General features: G+C 36.2%; 1 protein-coding gene across 3 annotated transcripts; it reads left to right on the forward strand.

The window, feature by feature from the left end:
* The first annotated feature begins 5,328 nt into the window (after nucleotides 1–5,328).
* On the forward strand, nucleotides 5,329–26,445 carry col8a1b (collagen, type VIII, alpha 1b). Of its 3 annotated transcripts, none has more exons than XM_056447986.1 (4): nucleotides 5,335–5,415; nucleotides 21,625–21,709; nucleotides 23,102–23,396; nucleotides 23,762–26,445. In XM_056447986.1, exons 3-4 carry the CDS (start codon nucleotides 23,105–23,107, stop codon nucleotides 25,669–25,671), a joined length of 2,202 nt encoding a protein of 733 aa, XP_056303961.1. In that variant the 5' UTR covers nucleotides 5,335–5,415; nucleotides 21,625–21,709; nucleotides 23,102–23,104; the 3' UTR covers nucleotides 25,672–26,445. The 3 variants fall into 3 exon arrangements, with proteins under 3 accessions (XP_056303962.1, XP_056303961.1, XP_056303963.1); XM_056447988.1 differs by having other exon boundaries at nucleotides 5,337–5,415; nucleotides 21,649–21,709; XM_056447987.1 differs by lacking the exon at nucleotides 21,625–21,709 and having other exon boundaries at nucleotides 5,329–5,415.
* The last annotated feature ends 413 nt before the right edge of the window (nucleotides 26,446–26,858 follow it).

Raw genomic sequence — 26,858 nt, forward strand, 5'->3', positions numbered from 1 at the left:
GTTAAAACTACAGTAACAGTAAACAGTAAATTACAATTCCTGGGGAAAAGTATTCAATTACAGTAATTTGAGTATTTGTAATTAGTTACTTTACACCACTGTGTATTAGCTTAAAGCCCTATATATAATATATAATAATTTATAATATATATATAATCTTATATATATAATCTTATAATCTTATATATATATATATATATATAACCTTATATAACCTTATATAATCAAGGCCAATATTGGACCCAGACTTTTATTAAGATGCTAAATAGGCTAAACCTGAATGAAGTTAAGAATCTTTAGTATTACAAAATGTTTAAATACCATTAATAACTGCCATAAAAACTGTTTGTGTATTAATTCAACAACATTTTTATTTGGGAAATGCTGTTTTATACTATATGAGCAGCAGCTTTTATCATGAATACCAACCATTTCTTACAGATTTGATCTCTCTCTCTCTCTCTCTCTCTCTCTCTCTCTCGCTCTCTCTCGTTCTCTGAATTTGGAGAATGTAAACTACCTCACTGTAAGTCACCATAAAATAGTTTCTCCACATAAGAATGATTTGTTAATTTGAGTATTGTTAGCGCTGCGCAAGATCGCGCTTTTTAAGTCAATGTGAATCTAAACAACATGATTAAACGTTTGTGTTTGGCAGAGCTCAGCAACAGAAAATAAAATCCCACCATACAAGGCGAAATTCCACAAGACACAATAGCATAAGCCGCTTAAAGGGAATGTTGTTGCTTGTAAATCTGGCACTTTTGTTTTGCCAAAAGAAAGAGTTTTGCCACGCTTTGGAAAACAGCGTTGGAAACAGTGTTCTCCTGTTTCTGCACCAAGAGGAGGGCAGCGAACAAATTCAATAGCAGACTCAGTCACTCGCTTGAAATGATAAATAAATACACGTAATTTCAGTCAAATATTTTCAAGTTGTTTTTGAACAGATGTCAAGAACTCTCGGCTCACAAATTGTTCCCGACCTCCTGAAAAGTTAGCTTTTTCCGCTGTGTGGCAGAAATAGTCCAGACGCCTTATTGCAGTCAGTTGACACTGTTGCAAAACAGAGGGAATAACCGGAGGTTTACATCCACCTGCTAGCGTGAGTCACCGGATTTAGCCGCCAATCTCACAGATTAAAGTAATTTCATTTTACAACAGGAAAAAGAACACTAATAACAGGATCATTTCAAAATTGTTTGTTTATATCAAAACATAGCTAATGATTATGCCTCCTTTTGTCTTCACTCATAACTTTTACATTTGTTCATTCGGGTGCTCATGTCGCTCAGAGGAATCGCCTTGACCGATGACGTCTCTCACGGTCACACTCTCGTCAATCTTGATTATTAAACAGAGGTAAATGACTAATACTTTTAGATGGCCGCTCCTATGCTTGCTCATTCTAAAGTATTTTTGATTAGTCCCCCTCAGATGTACATCACAAAATGAATGTGAGCCTGAAGTGGACCACCTGTGCAATGGCAAAGGGGAGCCAAAGATTCAAATTCATATATGGGCCATTTAAGGCAAAGATTTGGCACTTATGGCAAAATGTAATCTGAATGTGAGCCTAATGTGGCTCATGTGGAAAATGATAAATTTGGCTCAAATGATGGAAGACAAATGTGGGCCACATTTGGCAAAAATGTGGCATAGTCATTTAAGGGTAATTTGGGTCTAAACCTAAAGTGGCTCACACGTGTACGTGCAAATGTGGCCCAATTATCTTAAGACAAATGTGGGCCACTTTTGGCAAATATTTGGCACAGTAAGATTTGGCTATTGCGGTTATAAGCCTAATGTGGCCCAGAGAAGATATGGCAAATGTGGCCCAGTTATTTTAAAACATATGTTGGCCACTTTTGGCAAATATTTGGCACAGTAATCTCTGGCTAATGTGGATTTGAGCCTATAGTGGCCCAGATATGATATGGCAAATGTGGCCCAGTTATCCTAAAACAAATGTAGGCCACTTTTGGCAAATATTTGGTACAGTTAGCTCCAGCTAATGTGGCTGTGAGCCTAAAGCGGCCCAGAGAAGATATAGCAAATGTGGCCCAGTTATCCTTAAACATACGTGGACCATATAGACTAAAGTCACCATCATGGAGAAAAGTGTTTAGTTGGGCTCATAGCCCTGAACCTCTTAAAATAAATTTTCTTTTGGGCTGCTGTAACTTTTAAGAACTTTGCTTGAAAAGTTTATTCATTACAGCAAACAAGCCAAGTAAAAAAAAAAAACAATAAAATGAAATGAGGCACAACCTGCCATGCAATAATATAACTCACTGATGTTCACTAATGTTTTAATCCAATGTTTTAAAAGTAATGTGATAACATGCTTGCACATGCCACAGAATTTTGAAGGTTTATAAGTTAAAAAAATTGGTTCAACTTCTGCTTACAGAGACATCAATAATCAGCGTATGAACCATATGACAATTGAACCGTATGACAATTAACAAAATGAATAAAATTTACAAAAATCACAAACAGGAGACTAAAAGTGACAAAAAAAATCAACAACGTCAGCATAAACAGCAGAATCAATAGCAAATAATGAAAACTGGAGCATCAATTAGCTATGTAATGTATTCATACTGCAATGCATGCTGGGATTTTTATACTTAGCCACACCCAGCAAGTGTAAGGTGTTGGCCAGATTTGGGCCAGAATAAAAGCAGAATGTGGCCCAGAATAGGCTCAGGTCTGGTTCATTTGGTTGAATTCTGGCTGAAATGTGGAATGTCTATGGTTTAATTGTGGGCCATATCTGGCAAACAGGAGTGGACCGCCCTATTGACATTATTCAATGCGGTATGTGGGCCGGATTTAAGTGTCTGATGTGGGCCGGATCTGGGCCAGAATAAAGCAGAATGTGGCCCAGAATAGGCTCAGTTCTGGGTCATTTGGTTGAATTCTGGCTGACATGTGGATTGTCTATGGCTTAATTGTGGCCCATATCTGGCAAACAGGATTGGACTGCCCTATTGCCATAATTCCATGCGGTATGTGGGCCGGATTTAAGTGTCTGGTGTGGGCCGGATTTGAGCCACATGAATTTTGCTATCTAGGTATCTAGGTTCCTTGTTGACCTGGACGGAATTAACCCCTTTTCCACCTAAGTACACTTTAATCAATATCAAGAGTCAGTCGGATCTCTAAAATACAATTAGCATGTCCAATGCTCCATCTTAACTGGACTTTAGTCCGTTTACTGACCTGACACAGGAAGTGCGGAAACAAGGATACAGTGTAATCTACTAAAATAAATAATTAAAGAGTAAGCAGAATGTATTCATATGTATTCAATGTATTTAATAGTCAGGTAAATAATATGTATTATGCCAATTAGTCAGTCAATTCATAAACAATCAATACAAGACATCAAATTCTCAAAGATAAATTAAAGATCAAAAGATGCATACCTGACTTCAAAATCTACGTAGTATTCACCTTATTCTCCGTGTACGAGCAGATGCAGCCATTTGCATTTAATGGCATGTTAGATCTGAAGAGTTACTGCCTATAGCGAACAAATGGTAATTTGAATGGAAGCCCCCTAGGTATGGAGCACACCCTTAGCAGTGGGTCAAAAGACACCTGGAGTTATAAATCTATTATTTTGATTATGTCTATTTCTGAAAGAATGAGACCATTGTACCAGTCGCACTGGGACATTTGGAATGATATCAAACATGATGCAAAAAGTCACTTGCATTGATACAGAACAATCCTACTTTGAGATGACCATTCTGTGAGTTAAGATGACCTTTCTGTGAGTTGGGTGAGGGGGAAGAGTAGAGGAAGGGAGGGAATTGGAGGAGAGAGCTTTTCCAGCATTCTTGCTCCATGGGGTGTGAATGTAGATGTTTGCATTGTCCATATGGATGCATAAAAATATCTGAGATTTCTCAAATAATTACATAAACAAAACATTGAAATACATAAAAGACAATAGCTGCACTGCTCTGTGATTTTAACTTGTGAAGTTTTACAAATAGGTAAACCTTTTTTTTTTTTTTGCTGCATCATCATGAATAATTAAAATTCAGACCGTTTTTAATGGGATATAAACTGAGAAATAAAATGTCCTTGATTTCAGACATATAAGAGATAATGCTATATAAAGAGATTATGCTATAAACATATCCTGCAAGTTTCAGAATTCAATTCTTTCTCTTTAGTCTTCAAACAGAATATATTCAAGCAATTCTGCTAAATCAGCAGGCTGTGGAATGAGTCCTTTTATCATGAAATATTGTATAAACTCTGCATTCATAGAAGTAGATCACCACATGTTTAGCTCCACTGCTGATTTACACTGCAGTTTCATGAGAGGTGAAACCAAATGACAGAAATGCTATGAAGACGACAAGACACTGTGAGAGAAAACACAGACTTTGCATTGACCTTGATTCCAACATAAAGATAGATTATTTAAAAGATGTTCCAGATGTCAGTGAAATCATAGTCCTTTGTTCACTACTCTTTACTGCATATTCTTTATAAACAAGAAAAAAATCAGACACTGTATTTTCAAGTGCACTGTTTTTGCAATCAGATAAGATTAGGAACCGGTGTGTGTGTGCAGTGCATGACATGACTTGTAGTCCATATAATGGCAGATTTGTAGTTCTATGCAATCTGTGCATTTACCAGTGTTCTGCAGCCGCTTGGTGATCACTGGTGATCATAACAGTGCTACAAATAAACCTAAACTGAATTGAATTGAACTACCATCTGGCAAAGTTTCAAGTCTCTACAACTTAAGGTTTGGTGTGTCTCATCAGTTTTAGGGCAGAAAGGTGACCTTTGGAGTTTTCTAAAAATTACAACAGGGCTGAAGCACTAGGCTTGAACCCCTAAAAATTAACCCAGTGGTTGGCTTTGTATTGCATTGAAATATCCCATACAGCATTTTTTTTGGAATACCACAAATGGAGAATAGAAAAAAAGGCAACAAGCATTTGCAAATGTAAATGACAATAGAAAACACATTATTAACCTTAAAGGGATTGTTCACTTAAAAATGTCAATCATTTTGATTGAAATATTCTTTTAAGTTTCATTGTGAGTCAAAGAAATTTTCTTTAATTACCCTTAAAGTGGCCTGAATAAACATCGGCTACTGTGTGTGACTGTTAACTCTAAACCTAAAGCTGGGCGGAGGCTGACGTGATCGTTTTTCTCTCGTTCTTTTTCGTTTTTCTCTCTCTCTCTTTCTTTCCCCCCTCTGCCCACCTCCTTTGAGAAGTTGCCTCGCTCCTCCTACCTGCCCATAAAAGTGGAAAGCATGAAGCCCTGAACCAAATTTCTGCTTCTGTCTTCTGGATCTTCTTCCTTCACTTCTCACTCAGAGAGAGATAGAAAAACAGAGGCAGAGACAGAGAGAGAGAGAAAGAGAGAGAGGTGAGTGCTGTACGTGTATAATGTGGGCATGAACAGGAAATAAAATTGATAAACAAATTGATGTTGATCTGAATGGGAGTGTGTAAATTATTAGATATTTCATGTGTCATTATAGCTTTATTATTTTATGCATTAACCATCATTTTAGGATTTGTCTTCATTGTGGAGATTTTTTTTTTTTTCTAAATATATTAATTAAAAAAAAATACTCATATGCTAGAGTGTAAAACATTTTAATGTCCCTCAAATATATTTCAGAATTATATTAATATTATGATCATGTTGCTTTTTTTTTGGCAAATAATTTTAAAAACTGCAATAATTTTCTTTTATATTCTAATTCCAGCTCTATTTCTTGATTTCAGTATTGATTCATTAATGATAATTTAGGCAAAACCTGGTTCTAAATTTATACTCAATAAATATACTAAACAAATATATTTTGTTCTTGGCAACCAGTTTTTGGGAAATTAATAATACATTTTGTAAAATATCTTAAAGCTGTAATGAAATTAGGGTGTGTAATAGAATATGAAAATCACTGCACAAAAGGTGGTATGTAAATTGATGTTACATCATGCATTTTTTTTATTCATTCATCCTAAAATTGTGATTTTTAATAAAATATGAGTAATTATGGGATTTCTGTAGCAATTGTCCAATTTTATATTGTTCCTAAATTAAACCTAAATTTAAAAAAAATTGGTATTTGAACAATTGAAGAGTTCAGATGCAAAAATCTCTAAATGCCATCTGTAATTTTCTTCTAAAATGATCATTTTTATCAGGCTCCTGTGTGTATGTTCAGTAATATTACTTTTATGGCAAAGAATAAGTCCTTTTCTTGGTCTTGAAAGTGAAATATCTCAACATAAACAAATGTTCATTTTTGATGGAAATTTCAGATGGCACTTAGAGGTTTTTGCATCCGAACTCTTCAATTATTGGTCCTAATTTAATACTAGAAATATAATGAACAAAAATAATATCATATTTGTGGATGTTAAAGTTATGTAAATTTAGTATAATACCCTAAAAATGTAATAAAACTTAAGGTGTTTGTAATAAAATATGAAATAATTAAAAATATTAAGACATTTTATGCATTATGGACAAATGATGAATTTTCAGTAACTTTTTGGTAAATTACTTTTACATACATTTCATGTTATTTTAATATGTACTACTATGTTTTACATATATTAATATATATTAAATATTTATTCAAATGCTATTGGAAAATTCATTATTTGTCATTCAAAAGAAATGGAAACCTTATAATCTACTATTTAGAAATTTTATTTGTTTATTTAAGATATACAGTTGAAGTCAGATTTATTAGCCCCCTTTTTTGTCTTTTAAATATTTCCCAAATGATGTTTATCAGAGCAAGGATATGTTCACAGTATTTCCGATAAAAAAATTCTTCTAGAGAAAGTCTTATTTGTTTTATTTCGGCAAGAATAAAATCAGTTTTGAATTTTTTTAAATCCATTTTAAGGTAAAAATTATTAGCCCCTTTCAAGCTATATATTTTTCCAATTGTCTACAGAACAAACCATACAATGACTTGCCTAATTACCTCAACCTGCCTAGTTAACCTAATTAGCCTAGTTAATCCTTTAAATTGCCCTTTAAGCTGAATATACATGTTTTAAAAAATATCAAGTCAAATATTATGTACTGTCATCATGGCAAAGATATAATAAATCAGTTATTAGAAATGAGTTATTAAAACTATTATGTTTAGAAATGTGTTGAAAAAATCTTCTTTCCATTAAACAGAAATTAGGGGGGAAAAGGAGGCTAATAATTCTGACTTCAACTGTATATAACCTTTTAGACTTTATGGATTAGTAACAAACTCAAGTGTTTATCTAATCATTTAAACAAATTTTGATTTGACTTTAGATTAAATATAAAGTCAGTACTGATTCATTAATGATAATTTAAGCAAAACCTGGTTCTAAATTTATACTTAATAAATTTACTAAACAAATATATTTGTTTTTGTACTAATCCATATTATAATATACAAACTCAACAAACTCAAGTGGTTATCCAATCCTTTAAACAAATTTTGATTTTGACTTTGGATTGAATATAAAGTCGCGCAGCAGAATCAATCTAGCTCATATCCTGCTTCATGCCGCACCTGCTGATGTGCAAGAGTCTTTCTCAAGCTCTGCTCAAGGGCTTTGTATGGTTCTAGAGCCACATTCACTTTACTTTCACTTTGATTTTCCTGGCACCGGGCATGACTCTGAGCCCTGCCATTTTTTCCTGCTTCCTACAGCGATCAGTGTTGGATGTTCAGAAAAGTCATTCCTGCGGGCACAAGACCAGGCAGAGCTCTTTTTCCTTCCCTTTCCCTCTTCATCTGTTTCTCTGGTCCAAATATATTGAAAAAACTACCGTTTTTTTTCTACTCTGTGCCAGACACTGATCACTAGATTGATTAAACTGTCAATGTAATTTGATCGGGGATGCTGTATGTCTGGATTCAGAAGATGTTATTTTGTGTAGAAGCTGTGTTTGTAATAAGGATTGCCATATTGGTTTAGATCGATGGTGGTTATTACAGTGCTTTCAAAACAGGATTGTTAAGTGTTTTGGAAATTTTATATTTGTAAATATTAGGAAGTTTGATTATACTTTTTTATATTCTTCTGGAAGCTTCTAAATGTGAAATAAAGTTCAATTCAGATTCATTCGGAGCAAAAACAATCTGATTGGCGAAATGAGAATTCTGGATTTAGAGGTAAAAAACAGAATTGCAATAAATAATGTTAGAATTGTGGAAAAAAATCCTACAAATGCTTAAAATTATAAAATAAAAATGTGATTTAATTGTGAATATGTAAACTCCTATTAACTTAGTCAAAATTCTGATGGGAAATGTATTGTGAGACGTAATAGAAGAATTCTTAAGAAAAAAAGTCAGAATTACAAAATATAAACTCTTTAAAGAAAGCAAGAATTAAAGAAAGAGGCCTATATTAACTCACATTGAAATCACAATGCTGAAAAAGTAATTGCACGATTTAAACTGAGAATACTGAAGTAAAAATTTCAGAATTGTGAGATATAAGCAAAGTCAAGAAGTAAACAAAGTAAGAATTACAAGATGTAATAATATTAATAAATATTTATTTATATTTTATTAATCCTGTGGTGAAAATAGGCTTCATATATTCCAGTTGCAGCTCCTTAATGATTTTAATGCTGGCAATATATTAACCAGGACCGTAGCCAAAGGTCCAGAATTTGTCCCATACATGAGCTCATTTGTCCTCATTTGTCCTATGTTCTATCATAAACTGAAAATAAAGTTCGAAAAAGAGACCAAGTAGAATCCTCTTTTGGCTGTCGCTTTGGTGTGACTTTAGCTAATCAGTTTTGGCCAATGCAAAACAATTATTTTTCATGAGACATCATCCAGTTGTGCAAGAAAATACACAATCTGACATAAGTGACGTCATCCTTTACTGCTGAACTACTGTATTGTTGTTAAATGTAAATGTTTACAATTCAAATTTTATTAAATTCTTGAAACAAAATTGACCCGTAAAAAGGTGTGAAGCACCAAAAGCAGCCCATATTAAAATGAATTTGAGTGGTAATTTAGCTATTGTTGTTATCCATGAATTTTCAAGTGTACTTTTTTACAGAGAGGCTCGAAAAATCATAAAACTCTACATTATTATAGTTTTTTCTAATGATACATGATGTAATAAAGTTCTATTTTTTTTCATTCTTCTTTATTCTAAATCTTCAATAAATATTCTTTATTCTAAATCATTAAAAAGTGTGGTCATGAAGACCACCCGATAAGCTAATAAAAATAGTGTTTAAAATGTCACTAACATGCAGCATTTAAATCTTATAAATAAATAGAAATAGAGGCGAATAACTGCAAAAAGGTCCACTTTTTGAGAAAAAAGAACCACCCCTTTCACCAGGCTGGCTACAGGCCTGTTACCCAATAAACTATACTTATTTATTAAATTATCATATTGTTTAATTGAATATTTTTAAGTACCATTGATTAAACTGTTCTCAACAATGTCATAAGAATAGTTCAAACTGATCCCGATCGAGCCAGAAAGCATATCATTAGACTTTGTTCATATTTTATTATTATTTATTTAGCTACAGAGTAACTTTTATCTTGTTATGAACTTCGTATCCCTGCTGTCTCTTTTTCTTCCATTATTTGTAACTTCTCCTTTGATTCATTAACCAGTTGCAGACGAAGCCATGACCTGTGAATGTTCCTTCTTCAGTTCCCTCCGGCTATTATCAGATTGATGCTTTATAACTTTGTTTCTGATCTGAATGAAAGCCGTGCTCTCTTACACAAATAGGAAACTAAGGAAATAAAAGGGAAAGTAGGCCTTGTTGAGATTTTGAAGGATTTCAGATCGCTTCATTCCAGAGAAATTTCATTGTGACTACGTATTATTAGGATTTTTGTTTTATTCCAGCAATTTGAAGGTGTAATTGGCATCATGAATGCTGCTATTGTCCTGACCTCTATGTGGAGACCAAAAGCTATTTACTTCTCCATTTTGGAATATAGAATTTCAAGTCTTCTCTGGCAGGAGTTTCTCATGTCAAATCAACGTCGTACTGAAACACGAACACCAAAATGTGGCGGCCCATTGGGTTAAAGAGGGGTTTGGCTTAGCTTTGAGATTTGGTTTCTTAGACGGCAGATATTTGCAATGCTGACAAGACTCAGGGCTAATCAACAATTTATGCATTTATTATGTCTACTGGAAAAGCTCAGGATACTGTGTAACAGAGATTTTGTGTATTATATGTACAGTGTGTGAGTAAAATTTTATTCTATAAAGGTAGAAGTAGTTTTATTCTATAAAGGTCTGATAAAATTTCTTCCATTTTTAAAAAATAATAATATTATAATTTAGAACGGCTGCACGGTGGCACAGTGGGTAGAACGTTCGCCACACAGCAAGAAGGTCGCTGGTTCGAGTTTTGGCTGGGTCAGTTGACGTTTCTGTGTGGAGTTTGCATGTTCTCCCCGTGTTTGTGTGGGTTTCCTCCAAGTACTCTGCTTTTCCCCCACAAGTCCAAAGACATGCGGAATGGGTGAATTGGGTAGGCTAAATTGTCCGTAGCGTATGCGTGTGATTGAGTTCCCCGAGATGGGTTGCAAAGGGCATTCGCTGCGTAAAACATGCTGGATAAATTGGCAGTTCATTCCGCTGTGGCGACCCCAGATTAAAGTGACTAAGCCGAAAAGAGAATGAATGAATGAATGAATAATTTAGAACATTTTCCCTCTAAATAGCAATCTGAATTACAAATGTTTTCATTGTTGTGATCGAACCATCACAACCAAATATTTATTTCTTAACTTAAGTATTTCCTAACTTAAGTTAAAACATTGGTTTTGCGCTTAAAGAATTTAATATAAAGGAAATAAAGCACTTTTTTGTTATTTTATGCAAAATAAAACAAAAATAACATTCTACTTAGACTTTTTTACTCAAATATTGAACATGCATCTGTATAATATGCATTCTTTTATCATTTTATAATTTTCATTGCTTTGTTTGATCTTATCGATTCTGCATGAGTCATGGGTTCAGAAATCAAACCACTGGTATTTTAAAACTATTGAGTCAGAATTTACTGTGAATGTGCATTAAAATAGCAATTCTGAGAAAAATAAGTAATATGTATACAGTATAACTATAAACTAATTAGAAAAAAACATTGCATCTGAGAGAAATAAGCTAAGGAATGCATAAATATATTGTAAACTCACAATTATGTGAAAAAAGCTAGAAGTGTGTAAACTCATAAGGTCAGAATTCTGAAAAAAAAACTAATGTTGCAATTCTAAAATAAACCTTCATTCATTCATTTTCTTGTCAGCTTAGTCCCTTTATTAATCTGGGGTCGCCACAGCGGAATGAACCGCCAACTTATCCAGCATCTGTTTTACGCAGCGGATGCCCCTAAAATAAACAAACAAGCAAAAAAATTTATATATATATATATATATATATATATATATATATATATATATATATATATATATATATATATATATATATAAACAAAAGGCAGAATTGTGAGACGCTAACTCCTAGAGACTCTTATGGAAATCCTATAGACTTACAATAGTCACAATTCTGAGAGAAAGTTACATGATTTTGATGTGCAAATGCACTTACTCACTATTCTTCGGTGATGAATAAATGAACTTTGGCAAAATGAACTTTCAATCTAAATGCAAAAAAAAAAAAATGCATTGACATTTGAAAACTTTTTAAAACAGCCATGGTACAAGCAAATCTTGTTTCCTGAAATCTACTCTGAGAAGGTATTGTTTTTTTATTTTTCATGTTGGTTTAAAGAGCCCCTATTAAGCATTAAAAAAGGTCATCTTTTGGTTTTGGCGGTCTCCAACAACAGGCTGATATGCATGCAAGGTCAAAAAACTATTTGTAATATGTCTTGTAATATGCATTTTTTTTTACCTAATTATCCCAACAACTCCCAAATGATTCTTTCAGCAATTCATTTGTTCCTAAACACTTTCTTAGCGCGAAGCTAATCTGCGCTGATTGGTGCGATGACCCAGTCTGTTGCAATTGGTCAACTTCATTCAGCGTGAGACAGAGAGAAATGGCCACCACGGCTTATCAATATTGTTGAAGTAGCACAGAGTGCAGAGTATGTGAGAGCCCAATGCAGGAATGCATTAAAGCGATGCGGTTAAACTCCAGCATATTGCTTTATTCTTAATCATATGTAAAAACAACGACACACATTTAGTATTAATCAACACAGTGGCAAAAAGTTCCTGTCAAGCTCTAACAAAGTCCCATACATCAATAGTTTTTTCTGATCCTTCCTTTAACAAATGGCCAACAAACCCCCCATTGCAGGGTAGATTATTGCATTAATCACCAGAACGTTCACTTATTAATGTTCACTCATCTTCAGTCATGATCAGTCCCACACACACCTGCACTTTGCTAGTGTTTGAAGATCAGATTACCTGATCCAGCACAGAATGGAATTGGTATTGTTTGTGTCAACATCAATACGAAGAGGCAAAAGATCTGAACGAATGACAAATCATTTAAAGAACTCTGAGTTGAATCTTTTATTTAAAAAAATCTATATATTTTAAACAAGCTGCACTTTCAGATTTAAGCCTCAGCTGGATGTTTTCATTCACTTATAGCTGTGTTGCACACTGCATAGAAGGTCATTTTCAAAAACCCATAATAGGGGCTCTTTAAAGATTTTCACATATTGTGAATAAAAAAAAAGATTAATACACACAAATCATTAAAAAGCCCTGTATTGTAGTGCCTTGAAGTTTAGCCAGGCCTCTTTTTGGTTCCCACAGTGGAAGAACTGACAGAACAAAAGTGTAGAGACGGTGTGAAGGCTGAAAGCCACTCGTCTCTGAGCATGTGCAGAACTAGGGAACTAGGCTTGGAATGTGACACATACATTCACAAAGACATCGGCACACCTCTGATCCTGACATGTGTTTGCAGTGACATAAATCACCCGCATCAGTGGTGTCCCGCTCAAACAACGAGAGTCATCTGAGGCCATATATTAGCACCAAACAAGAACTCTGAGAAAATTAAACCTAATTAAAAAATTAATGATGATTTTGAACACCAAAATGGAGCTAATAATGGTGTGTGTCTGTCCCATTCTCTTGATGAGAACTTTATCTGTGCAACAAATTAAAAAAATATATTTTATTCTAATTTAATTATATCTTTTTTTACTAAAAATAAAAAACAAATCATAAAGAAATGATAAAACACATAAATTACCATTTAAAACCAACATATATATTGTCTTATTTAGGTAAACCTAAATCAAGTTATATTATATATAATTATGTGTGTGTGTGCATGTGTGTGTGCTTATTTATGCAGTTTACAAGGACACAACTTTGTATAAAATTAATAATGATATGGGTATTAAGCGGGTATGACAATGCTAAGTTTGTTTATGAGGACATGCCTTGTGTCCACATAATTCATGCTATAACGCTTAAAAATGATACTTAACAAGGTCTTTTGGTTGTGTGTGTCCGTGTGTGCGTGCGTGTGTGTGTGTGCGTGCGTGTGTGTGTATTTTTTTGTTCCCCATGAGGAAAATCACAGAGAATAAAATATTTAGAAAATGTAAAAATGCAACACACTGGTCTCAAGTTTGGCTTTTGAACATCCACACATGACAATGAATACAAACTGATTGTTGATTTTACAAAACATGCCTTAAAGGGCACCTATGGTGAAAAATCTACTTTTCAAGCTGTTTGGACAGACATATGTATAGGTATAGTGTATAGACCGTCATATTAGGGTGATATAAACACACCCAGTGTTTTTTTTTCAATTTATCAACATAAAAACGGTGGACCAATTGGATCGGTTTTCAGACCGACCGCAATTTTACATAGGAGTGCGGTCCACCCTCCACCAAATTGATTGACAGCTGCGCGTATTAACATGTCCCGGTAGTCACGTGTATAATCATATCAACAAGAGAGGACGAGCGCAAAGCAACTGGGAATAAAAGGTCTGTTCAGTTTTCTAGGATCATCAATCATCATCAAATGTGATCAAGAAGAGTGAGTTTTACAAGTTTAAAATGTTTTAAAACAGAGCATGTGTGTAATGAATTACAGAGATTCACTTCAGCTTTACTTTATCAGCATAGCCGCGTGTCAGAACAATTATAAAGGAAGGTGCTTCAATCCCGGTTTGTGGACATTAAATCAGGTTTATTTTGTTTATTAACATAACAGATATCCATACAGCAGTGGAGATTAACCTGTATCCTATCACATATGCGTGCAAAAAGAGTGCAAAGCTAAACGCGCGCTCTGTCTGTGTGTGTGTGTGTGTGTGTGTGTGTGTGTGTGTGTGTGTGTGTGTGTATCTGTGTATGTGCGCATAAACTTTGTAAAAACATTGTGTGCGACTCATTGTTAAGTTGACTTATCTTAACACAACAAATGCGTCAAATCCCAATTGGTAAAGTTCTTACTGTAGTATTTCTCACAAACGCTATGTGAGATCTGCTTCCTTTATGTCTGTTTGTTGTCTGACGCAGCCGATGGAGGAGATTAAGGCATGCAGAAAGGCACATAGAAACAGTGGGCGGGGAGGACTAGCCTTAAAGGCGCAGTACAACAAAACAGCCTCCTGGTGCAAAAATGTATAAAATAGAATCTTATAAAAGGTATAATAAAAATCTGATGGGTGTTTTGAGCTGAAACTTTACAGACAGATTCTGGGGACACAAAAGACTCATATTAAATCTGAAAAAAGGGGTTACCTGGGTGCCCTTTAAATATAAAAGTTGTTTCATCTATATAATTTTGTATTGTTTTATTACAGCATTTGAGCTCCCAAAACTACCCCAGTACATTTGAATGAACAGCTTTGGTACCAATTGCTTGAGATACAAATATATGACTTCCTTTGAAAGGTCTGCCATGGCTTTTCCTAATAAAATGATAAAAGTATAAAAATAAGTATTTTTCCTTTTAAGGCACCAATGGGCACCCATTTGGTTTTAATAGAGGAGAAAGGGTGGCTTTCTGCTACCTCATCGTCGTTAATATACTGCCCGAAATCTCTTATTCCCCCCGGACTAAAACATATGGTACATGAAACACTTCCCTGCGAGGGAGAGCGAGCGTGTTACTGAGCGAGCGAGAGAATGTGTTTTACAGCAGTTCTGGCTCTCAGTCCGTTCTGTCAGCTGATTCTACATTCCGCTGCAACTCGACCTCAGTGTATTTGAACAATATCACATGAGCAAGAACACCATTGTACTTAATATCACCAAAACAGGGTCACAAGCTCACTTTTAATTATTTTGTACTCTTCTCAGATATCCACTTATAATGTCATTTAGATTTTACTTCAACAAATTAACATAATATAGTAATTGACTATTTTATGTCCTGTTTTAACCCTCTCATCTGAATACAGGAATGGCAGATTGTAAAATGCATTAGGAATATGTGATACAGCCTAGTTTTGTGAAACCACAAAAACGTACTTCGATATGATTGACTGCAGGTACTAGGTAAAATGGAGGATATGAGGCTGTATGACAGCAACAATTTGTGTTCGTTTTCACACTAAAGATGTTTAAATTATCACCAAATAAATGAGTTCTCATGCAGTTCTTTGTACAACATCAAATAAATACCACAAAACACCTTACCAATGTCCATAATCTGTAATCAAATATGTTTGCTCTGAATATATATCTCCATATGGACAACTTTTCTGATGCGACCAATTTGCTCGGTAGCTCACTTTGCCTTGCATTTGTTTTTTTGACAATAGATTAAATACACATGAGCAAGGTTTCCGGATAAAATACAAATCCAAAAATTTCTGACTTCAATGCGCAAAGAGTTTACTGTAAGTCAGTAGTATTTCGAACTATAGCCTTATATAAAAATAATATACATATTACATTATGTAGACTTTTATAGGTACTTACCATGTTTCTTTTCTTGTTTTTTGGGTAAAAAAGGTTTTGCTTATAGTAATGCATAGCTACACTGTGTTTTTGTAAATTAGACAGTATATTAGGGTGGCATGGTGGCTCAGTGGTTAGCTGTAACGTGGAGACTGACACGGAGGGATCCATTATGCAGTATTTATTAGTCAGTCAAACACAAACATCCAATACGCACTAAAGTGTGAACACACATCAACAGTAATCAATAATGGTCTTGGGGCTGGCGGCTGACAGACAGAGTGATTTACCAGGCATAGATCAGTGGCAGGCGGAGTGGTTCAGAATCCGTTAGACAGGCTTGGGTCGAGGGCAATCAGCGTGGTTCAGAGTCCGTGTATAAAGCAAGGGTCGTGGGCAGGCAGAAGGCAACTCTGAGTCAGAAACAGTCCAGGGTTATTCTCAGAAGATCAGCCAGGAAAGACCGCTCAGTAATGCTGGCCAGGGCTAAACAAGACTTCGCGATGAACTGGTGTTTGAGTGTGGCTTATATAGGAAGCGTGGGTCGTTAACTAGATTCAGTTCAGGTGTGTGCACAATCAGTTTAGATGAATGATGTAATGCTTAAAAGTCCAGGGATGGTGACCTCTGCTGGCCAGTGAGGAGAATGACTGGGACAGAGTCAGTAACATTAGCACTGTCACCTCACAGCAAGAAGGTTGCTGGTTTGAGTGCCGGCTGGGCCAGTTGGCATTTCTGTGTGGAGTTTGCATGTTCTCCCCGTGTTTGCGTGGTTTTCCTTCGGTTGCTCAGGTTTCTTCCAGTCCAAAGATATGCGCCATAGGTGAATTGGATAAACAAATTTGGCCATGGTATATGAGTGTGTGTGAATAAGAGTATATGGGTGTTTCCCAGTAGTGGGTTATGGCTGGAAGGGCATCTGCTCCGTAAAACATATGCCAGAATAGTTGGCGGTTCATTCTGCTGTGGCGACCCCTGATAAATAAGGAACTAAGCCGAAAGAAAACGAATGAATGAGGCAGTATTTAACTGCATTATGGACTGTATTTTACTGTAGGACAGTTATGCAGTATGTTGCTGTATTTTAGTTGCTTTGCGAAAAGTGCTGTATATTTTATAGTAATGATAAACATACAATTCTGTAAATACAGTACATATGAAGCGAGATAAATGGTGCTGTAAATGTAAATACAGTACTTTTGCTGTAATTGATTTACATTTAGTTACTGTAGATTTTACAGGAAACGAATGGAGTATCATAAGAATGGTTTTCAAAGAATGGTTCAATGTGGCACGTTGTATATTCCAAGTTTTCTAGGCTTATACAATAGGGTTTGGTGAAAGCCATCCAAAATTTAATGTACTGAAGAAAATCCTGATTTGACCAAAAAAATACAGAATGTATGTATAGAATTACAGCGTATGTCTGAATTTCAGTTATCAGATGAAAGTCAGAATGACAGTTCACAGATAAACATGATATGTTGTGATGAACATAACAGATACATTTTCCTCAGAAAATAAAATAAGTGGACTACATCTTTTGTTGGGTTTTTGTTGATTTCTCACAATACATTTGCTTTTTCTAGGTTTCTAGGAGTCGTTGAACACCAAGTCTCAATTATAGTTAGTCATGCATAAAACAGTCCAGGTTGGGATTTTCATTAAATAATACACATTTCGTCAAACCTGTGTGTGTATATATGTGTGTCTTCTGGCATCTTCTCCTGTTTACTGTCGGCACCTCATTATCACCGTCATGCTGACAGTAAAGCACCGTTAAAGCTCCTCAAATTCAGTAGCCAGACCTGAAACAGCAGCTCCAGAATACTGTATCATGAATCTATTTGTCAGCATTTTGAAAAAACAGCACCCTAAACTGACCTTTTTTTTTACTCATTTGCAGACATTATTAGCACTTAAGTTACACATTTTATCAGTTTATGCATTTAAAGGAGACCTATTATGCCCCTTTTTTCAAGATGTAAATAAGTCTCTGATGTCTCCAGATTTGTGTATGTTTCAGCTCAAAATACCCCACAAATAATATTTTATAACTCTTTAAAACAGTGCTATCAGGTTTTGATCTTAACTGTGCCGTTTTGGTGACTGTCACTTTAAATTCAAATGAGATTGTGCACTTTCAAAAGAGGGCGGAACCAAAGACTATAGAATGCACAAGACGTGTCACTTGTAAAAATTTGAAAGGTCAATATGGCGAATGAAGCCCCGCCTACTAGTACAGGAGCCAATCATCGATCGCTATAGACTGCCGTTTCTCCGGGGAAAAGCTCAGGCCAGATGTGTGCTTTACTACAGTTTGTTGTTCAACAAACGCACAAGAATCTCAGCAAATACTTGCTTCACAGACATAAGAAATATATCCACATAAAGCTTTAAATCTGTACTTTAAAATGAACCAAGTGTACTTGATAACAAATGTTTTCTGGTTTTGTAATCTGTATGAAACAAACATGAGGTGTCCTGTCAAACGCATATCACATGACAGCATCTACTCAAACGCCCCACAAACTTGTAAACAAAGAGTCGCCATCAGGACCAAGTTGTGAATTACTTCAGAAGAGCAGTGCGATCCAATGATCATTATTCAGAGGATGACAATGTGTAGAATGGCCGTAAATGAGGTTGGTGTCGTGATCTCATTCCTTTTAAATGCGCATTAGCTCGGGCAACTTGAAAATATGCAGATTTTGTTTGATTTGCACTTTTAGAAACGAAACTTAAGAGACAGATGTTGTTTAATTTTAATGGTGATTCCAAATGTATTATGTAATCGTAAGCCTGGCAAACAGTTTTAGAGAATTTGATGTTTCCCCATTCAGACAGAAGGCCCGAGCATACTGCCCGAAAGGCGTTTCAAAGATGGCTGCCAAGTGAAATAACTTGCCTTAAATGGACTTTGGCGGAGCTCAAATGCCTGTGTGTCAGCATAGTGGCAGATTCAAAAACAAGACTAAAGTCCTGTGCTAATGAGTGAAAGATTGTCACCAATGGGCTGGGCTTTCCCCCTCTGATGACAAAAGGAGAATGTCAATCAAAGTGTTTCTGCAGACTGTTTTTATGAAGTGTTTATAAAATATAAAATGAATACATTTTTACCATTAGAAGCTGATTATATTCTCTGTTGCCAGACAACTGTTTAAACTGTAATTGTTGCATAATAGGTCTTCTTTAATGATAATTGAACTCACAGCCTTGATAACAAACATTTATTACTTAATGAGTTAGCCCAAAAGGAATCTGCGGATGCAGAAATCCGCAGATTTCTGCAGATTTTTGGCCCATCATTGATTCTATTTATTTACTTTTTATTTATTTACTGTATTTATTTATATTTATTACTTTCGACTAATACTAATTTCATAATAATACTGACTAATATGAAAACGTTCATTTGATTCATTTACAATACAGTTTGTAAAGTAATATTTTCTGTCTCTTAGTAGATATATTATATAAGAGACTTGCTTTGTTTACCAAATAAGTGGCTCTAGATGGATTTGCATTGTAAACATTAAATAAAAGTTAAAAAGGGTATTATTTTTTATTTCATATATTATACTCCCGAAATTATTCCACATAAATCCGCAGATTTTTTTTTACAAAATTCTCAGCAGAAATAGCAAAAAATGTCCGCACATTCTGTCTGTCCCTACTAATGACACAGGCAGAGTTAAATTTTTAGGAAAAGACTTTAGAGCAGGGTATAGAACAAGAACATTTTTTTTCTTGATATGAACAGGATTTTCAAGAACACAGAAAGTGTGAAACTGTCTCAATGCAAAAAAGAAAGAAAGAAAAAGTGCTGGGTTCATATCCCGCACAAGCCCTTATTTTTATGTCGCATTTGGAGATGCACTTTAAAGTTATTTAATTTTTTTATATCATTGGACATTATGCAAGATATCAAACCAAACACCAATAAAAAAAACATTAGACTAATGATAATATTTGTAATTAACAACATGGTGGCTCAGAGGCTAGCACTGTCACCTCACAACAAGAAGGTCGCTGGTTTGAGTCTTAAGCTGAATTAGTTTGCATGTTCTCCCCATGTTGGTGTGGGTTTCCTCTGGGTGCTTCGGTTTCCCCGACAGTCCAAATACATGGGGTATAGGTCATTTGAATAAACTAAATTGGCCGTAGTGTGTGTGAATGAGTGTGTATAGATGTTTCTGGCTTGCAGCTGGAAGGCCATCCACTGTGTAAAACATATGCTGGATAAGTTGCCGGTTGATTCCGCTGTGGTGACCCCTGATGAATAAAGGGACTAAGGCGAAGGAAAATTAATGGATGAATTTGGCAGCTGGGTTTGTCCATATTTTATGCAAATTTGAGTTGAAACAGCCAAGCATTTGTAGAGTGCATATATATTTTAAAATATTAGATTTTATATAACATAAATATGTTGATTTATGCTATTGGCAGACCTCATAAGGCTTTAGGGGTGAACAGGCCATAATAACATTGAGTGTATAACTCCAACTACGAAGTTGACACCCAGCATGCTCTTCTTTATTTGTTTATTGTGAACAGAAGTGAGACATCTGGAAGCAGTCAGAAAAGTAGGAATGGAAATTTGATTATATTAGAATCGGGGCAGGGCGATAACAGAGCAGTGGCATGGAACCAAGCAGACAAATGCTGCGGTTGTAAATTTTGGCCAAAAAGACATGAAGAAAAACATTAGTTCCTGCTATCTGCATTGGACATGTAGGGTTGCTGTTGTTATGTCCTGCTTATCCTTGTGGTTTTGACACTCGCTTCTCAGCATACTTTTTGTTTGACCTTTAGTTTCAGCACCAAAAGCTTACAACAGATTTTTACTGGCATGCTCAAATATCCAACACAGAACAGAGGAAACAAGTTTGTTTCAGCCTCGTGAATCTGATAAACAAGCATGAAGATTCAGCGGGCTAGTTTATGAACTGTCGGGTTCAGAATGGATGCCTTCATGAGCCATATTCTTCCCATGAAAATGAATTCTCCTGAATTGCTTCTTCTGGGATTGTTTTCGCATCTCCTTGTGATTTATGCTGGGTGGTAAGATCATGGATGCAAAAGAGAGCTATTGATTTTGATATTCCGTAGCACTTGATATTTTTCAGACAGGGCCAGCAGTAAATAAGAAAAGTTCCAGTGGAATGAGGTTGTTTTGATGTCCACACACATTTTGGATACAGCGAACATTGGACGGCCATTCACTCTGACTTGCCAGTCCTTTTCAGAGTTGTTTTTCAAAAGTTCTAGGGTGCACGTAAAGTCAGCAGTAACACAGAGTGACACAAGATCCTCTGAAAACAAATCTTTGGGTGGAGTTATAAATTAGGTAAGCCCAAGGGATGAAATTTAGTTCTGAGAAAAGAGCTGTCTGGTTTGTGTCCGGTGCCTATTGAAAGAGGGAAACTAATGAATGAATGAATAAATGAATGAATGAATGTGAATAGTTGTGACGCATGTAGACCTCGTATGTAGAAAATGTCTGCTCTCTCAGTGAGAGGAACTGAATATATGTAGACTAGTGTAAGCTATGAAGGGATGATAAACAGGAGAAGTTTCAGATTTATGGAAAAGGTGGAAACTATATCTTTAGAGGCACAATCAACCTGGCTGGCAGCATCTCAATAAAAATGGTTTATGTGATACTTTTTGTTCTATTCATGCTAGATCAATCAAGATCTCTGTTTACAGTAGCTCACAAAAGGGAGTCAAGACTCCGGCCTCCCACCCACATGCTGATCCCAATACGTCGGTATGTATTAGAATCAAAAACCCATTCTTTAAAAGCATTCCAGCTTTTACAAATTTTCCACCCTCAATCAAAGCAGGATGCCCTCTCCATTATGGGCTCGCTTTGGTTTAGACTCACGTTTTGGATTTTAGAACAGCTGTTGGCTTTCCAACTGGGGTGCTCGGTTTCCTGTTCATTGCAGTTTTGAGGACAGCACTTTAGAGGATGTGGCTCTTAAGAAACCCATCAAGTCATTTGTTACACAGTGGTAGGTTAGATGTCTTAACCAGTGGGTATTTTTACATGTGTGTCACTGGCAGAAAATGGCATCATGTTGTTGTCTACAAGTTTGTATATTTTTTTGATATTATAGGATGTGATAATTCATTATTTGTAAGTTCTAAATGTCTCTGCACAAATCACTGAATACATAATAATGGAATGTGTTAACAAACAAAGCATAAGTATAGGCAAGTTCAGCTGTTTTTAGGTTGCTCAGGATTTCTTGTAGTCAGATGGTGTAGTATTTGTTTTGTAGTCATTTCCTGACCCCTAGTGGTCAGATTAAAGTATAATAAATGTATTATTTCCTTCAGTGTATCATTATTTCAAGAGATTCAAGAGATAACATTTTTAATTTAAGCGTTAAATGTTGTTTTCATCTTTTTTTTTTTGCATGTGACTATGGTTTGATAAAGACTATATAGTGAACAGTGCTCAATAGTTGTTTCTTATGACTAGATCCAAGGTAGAGCTATCATAAAATACTCTTTAAAACATGTTTATACTGTTTATTATACTAATACTGTTTTCTTTGTTTCAAAAATACTGACATTTCCTTGTTTTGTTGTCAGTTAAAGGTACAATACAGTTCAATAGGCAAATAGTGTATAAACCAGAAGGCATTGAAATTGCTTGAAAAAGATTCAATAAAAAGATTGATCTGGAATCCACAAGCCTTGTGCTTTTCCTTGTGTGTAACACCTAACACTCTGCATATTCTTTTGAAGAATGCTATTAAACAAAAAGCCATTTAATGCTGTTTTTATTGTACTGACACAAATTAAAAACTCTATATTCTACAATCCAGTCACAGAAATGTTCATGAAGTAAGTATTATGCCATTATATACTGTAACCACCATAAAGACGATAACATTTCTCAGCAATAAGAACAGCCACATAGTAAGTTAAAATGTTTCTCTAAAGTCTTTTACTGATTGTTGATTGCTTAGTTCTGTTAGGGAGACAAGCCAATAAACTTATGGGTACAAGCTCTTTCACCAGACATACAACAATGACCTATTTCAGAAAGAAATTAAAAGTGATTTTGCTATCCTTTGATCTGGAGCCTGACTGCTGACTTTCCTGCTTTTTTCCAAGCCTACCAATTACAAACTTCTCCATTCAACAGGACATGGCTGGGCCTCTCCTCTCTGCCCGCTTGTTTGTACTGGTGGAGCATTTGTGCCTGCTACATCATATCCATGCAGGGTCATTTTATGGACACAAACCATTGCCTCAAAAGCGCCAGCCTCTGCCACAGTTACCTCTTCTACCACATGGCAACGAGGGAATACCCCAACACCATTATCATGGAAAAGAAATCCCTCAACTTCCATTTGGAAATGAGATGCCTTTACTTCCCCAGTATGGGAAGGAACGTCCACAGTTTCCCATGAATATGGGCAAACCCATCGCAGGAAAAGGTTGGTAAATTTGCTAAACACTACATGACTTTATGTTCACTTAAAGATTTAATGGAATATTAGTAAGTTCTTTTAAGTTCTTTTCTCAGGTTTGCCTGGATAATTTAGATGAACTGTAAAGGCTGTAAATGTGATGTTCATTTTGATGGGTGAACCTCTTAAAAACACCTGTCATTAGATTTAATCAGATTTTTACAGATTTTTACTATGTTCATAGTAAACATCTGGTGAATTATTTATGTATTAAAATATTTAATACTGTATATATTTTTGACCATGTAATTTTTATTCATTCATTTTAACATCCTATTTGACTGTTTCTAAAGAAATGCTTTCTTTTTTCTATTCTTTCTTCTTGTTTTCAGGTGAAACAGTTCCAAGAGGACATAAGGGTCCCCCTGGAGAGCCTGGTCCAATAGGGCTTCAAGGGCCTCAGGGCCCTCCAGGACTTCCTGGTCATGGTATCCCAGGGCCTACAGGTAAACCTGGTCCTCAGGGCCCACCAGGCCTTCCTGGAATTGGAAAGCCAGGTATGGCAGGTTTGCCAGGAAAACCTGGAGGTACAGGTTTGCCAGGGCCAAAGGGTGACTTAGGACCAATTGGTGGTGAAGGACCAATAGGACTACCAGGACCTCCAGGTCTTCCAGGGCCACATGGCTTACCAGGTGTGGCGAAACCAGGGGGACAAGGACTCCCTGGACAACCTGGCCCTCGAGGTGAACCTGGACAAAAAGGCTTTCCTGGCATCCCTGGCCTCCAAGGGCCAAAAGGTGAGAATGGTTTTGGTCTCCCAGGATTGCCAGGCATAAAGGGACTTCCAGGATTGCCCGGACCATCAGGACAAGTAGGACTACCAGGAGTTGGCAAACCAGGACTGAATGGACTACCTGGGGTTCCTGGGGGGCAAGGTAAACCTGGTGCACCTGGAGAACCAGGGCTGGCTGGAGTACCTGGGGATAGGGGACAAATTGGACCACCAGGACTGCCAGGCTTTGGCAAACCTGGTTTAGATGGCTTGCCAGGGAAACCAGGTTTCCCAGGTGGAAGGGGCGAGCCAGGTCCCATAGGTTTGCCTGGGGGTCCAGGCTTGCCTGGATTTGGCAAGCCTGGCTATCCTGGCCCTAAAGGTGAAAAGGGGCATGGTGGATTGCCTGGGCCACTAGGCCCAAAAGGTGAAAAAGGCCATGGCGGTCTTCCTGGAATGATTGGACTGCCAGGGCCAAGTGGTCTCCCAGGTCCTCCAGGTCTTATGGGACCCCCTGGAGGCATTGGATTTCCTGGTCCGAAAGGAGAAGGTGGTGCATTGGGACCAAAAGGACTATTAGGTCCAAAAGGTGAACCAGGACCTCCAGGTCTTCCTGGCAAGCCAGGATTCCCAGGAGAATTGGGGCAACCAGGACCTAGAGGCTTAACTGGTCCATTAGGACCCAAAGGTGAAAGTGGACACAAAGGCTTACCTGGGCTGCCTGGAGTGCCTGGAAAGCCTGGTACAAAAGGAGAACTTGGATTTCCAGGTGGGAAAGGCCATCCAGGGCCTATGGGAATACCAGGATTAATGGGTCCAGCAGGACCAATAGGTCCACCTGGTCTGCCTGGCCCAAAAGGAGAATATGGACCACCAGGAAAACCTGGAATCCCAGGTGAGGGAAAACCAGGACTTCCAGGCCCAACAGGGCCTGCTGGTATACCTGGACCGGGTGGGCCCCATGGTCCACCTGGAATACCTGGTCCTCCTGGCCCACCTGGGCTACCTGGACCTCCTGCTCAAGCTCCGTTTTTTGGGCAAATACTTCCCGAGACAGGTCCTGGGCTTGATGGGGCAAAAGGTGGTTATAAGAAAGAAAAGCCTGGAGGAGCTGTTATTGGTAGACATGGCCTAGAAATGCCTGCATTTACAGCTCAGCTGACAACCCCATTCCCCCCAGTTGGACAACCTGTTGTCTTCAACAAGATTCTGCATAATGGAAACCATAATTACAACTCGCAAACTGGCATCTTCACATGCAAAATACCTGGAATTTACTACTTTGTCTACCATGTTAATTGTAAAGGAAACAATGTATGGGTGGGTTTATACAGAAACAATGAGCCAGTTATGTATACATATGACGAATACAAGAAAAGTTACCTGGATCAGGCATCAGGGAGTGCTGTGTTGCCCTTACACATTGGAGACACTGTTCATGTTCAGTTACCATCAGAGCAAGCAGCAGGACTTTATGCTGGTCCTTACGTCCACTCATCATTCTCTGGGTATTTGTTATATCCAATGTGAATATGTGAAAAAATGCATAAACAGTCACATTTGATGTCTCTAGTACTACAAAGGCAATGGTTCTTCATATAAAATAATACAATGCTAAATATATGATTACGTCTAATTACACATAATTAGAAACCATTTTACAGTAACTTTAGGTATTTGTTCATCCATATGGTTAGCACTTTGTTAGAACTTTTATCACATTATTTATTTGCATATTATTTGCATTGTTTGACAGTATAATGATTGTAAATGGGCGTCACATTGACTACACATATGATGTGATATTGCCATAATGAGGAATGTTCACATTGTTGGATATGCACTATTTTTCTGCTGTCTTAGTTTTTCTTTCTACCATCTCAATGAATTTCAGGAAAGTATGTGAGAACTTGCATACAGATTATCTCATTAACTAACAGCATCAGTAAAATACATATCTAAAATCTTCCTGAACCTTTCACTTACAATAGGTTCTTTCAAACCCAATTTATCAAAATATAACTCAATGGTTTTGTTTGTCAGTGAGTACATTTTCAGTTTTAAATGTGTATAAGGCCACATAAACACTCAAACAGTCCTAGGAAAATGTCTGTAATTTATTTTAATTTTTACTACTGAATGACTAAATTTGTATATGTGCAAGGAGACCATGGGGCACAACACAGAGGGAATTTATTCTTTGTTCATTTTTATTTTACTGTGGTGCTAAACTGTTAAACAAATATTGATTAAGATTTAATGTCATTTGTGATGTGTTTTTTTAAATAAAATTTATTTACTGAAGTTGTGTGAATTTGTTAATAATTCCTCAGAAAAAAAGAAAGAATATCTTGATACTAAACTTCATTCATGGAATTTTGTAATAATCAGTATTTTACACTTAGCTAGATGTTATAGCAATGCATACCTCACAATATTAAGTAATTAACTAAGCATTAAGTAACTAATTAAGCATATTAAGCGCATGATTGAACTTATCATTCTGTGTTTACTCCATTTAATGTGCAATTACACAAGCACAACTTATAACTATTTCTGGAATAGTTATTATAACTATATATGATATTATATAACTATAATTGTATTATTATTATTGTTGATGCTGCTTATAATATTGTGTAATTTCTGGACATCTCAGCAATGTCAATTAATAAAAAAAATTAATAATAATATGGGGGGGATTGACCCCCCTAATT

This window comes from Danio aesculapii, chromosome 22, assembly GCF_903798145.1.
Source record: "Danio aesculapii chromosome 22, fDanAes4.1, whole genome shotgun sequence".
Classification (NCBI taxonomy): domain Eukaryota; kingdom Metazoa; phylum Chordata; class Actinopteri; order Cypriniformes; family Danionidae; genus Danio; species Danio aesculapii.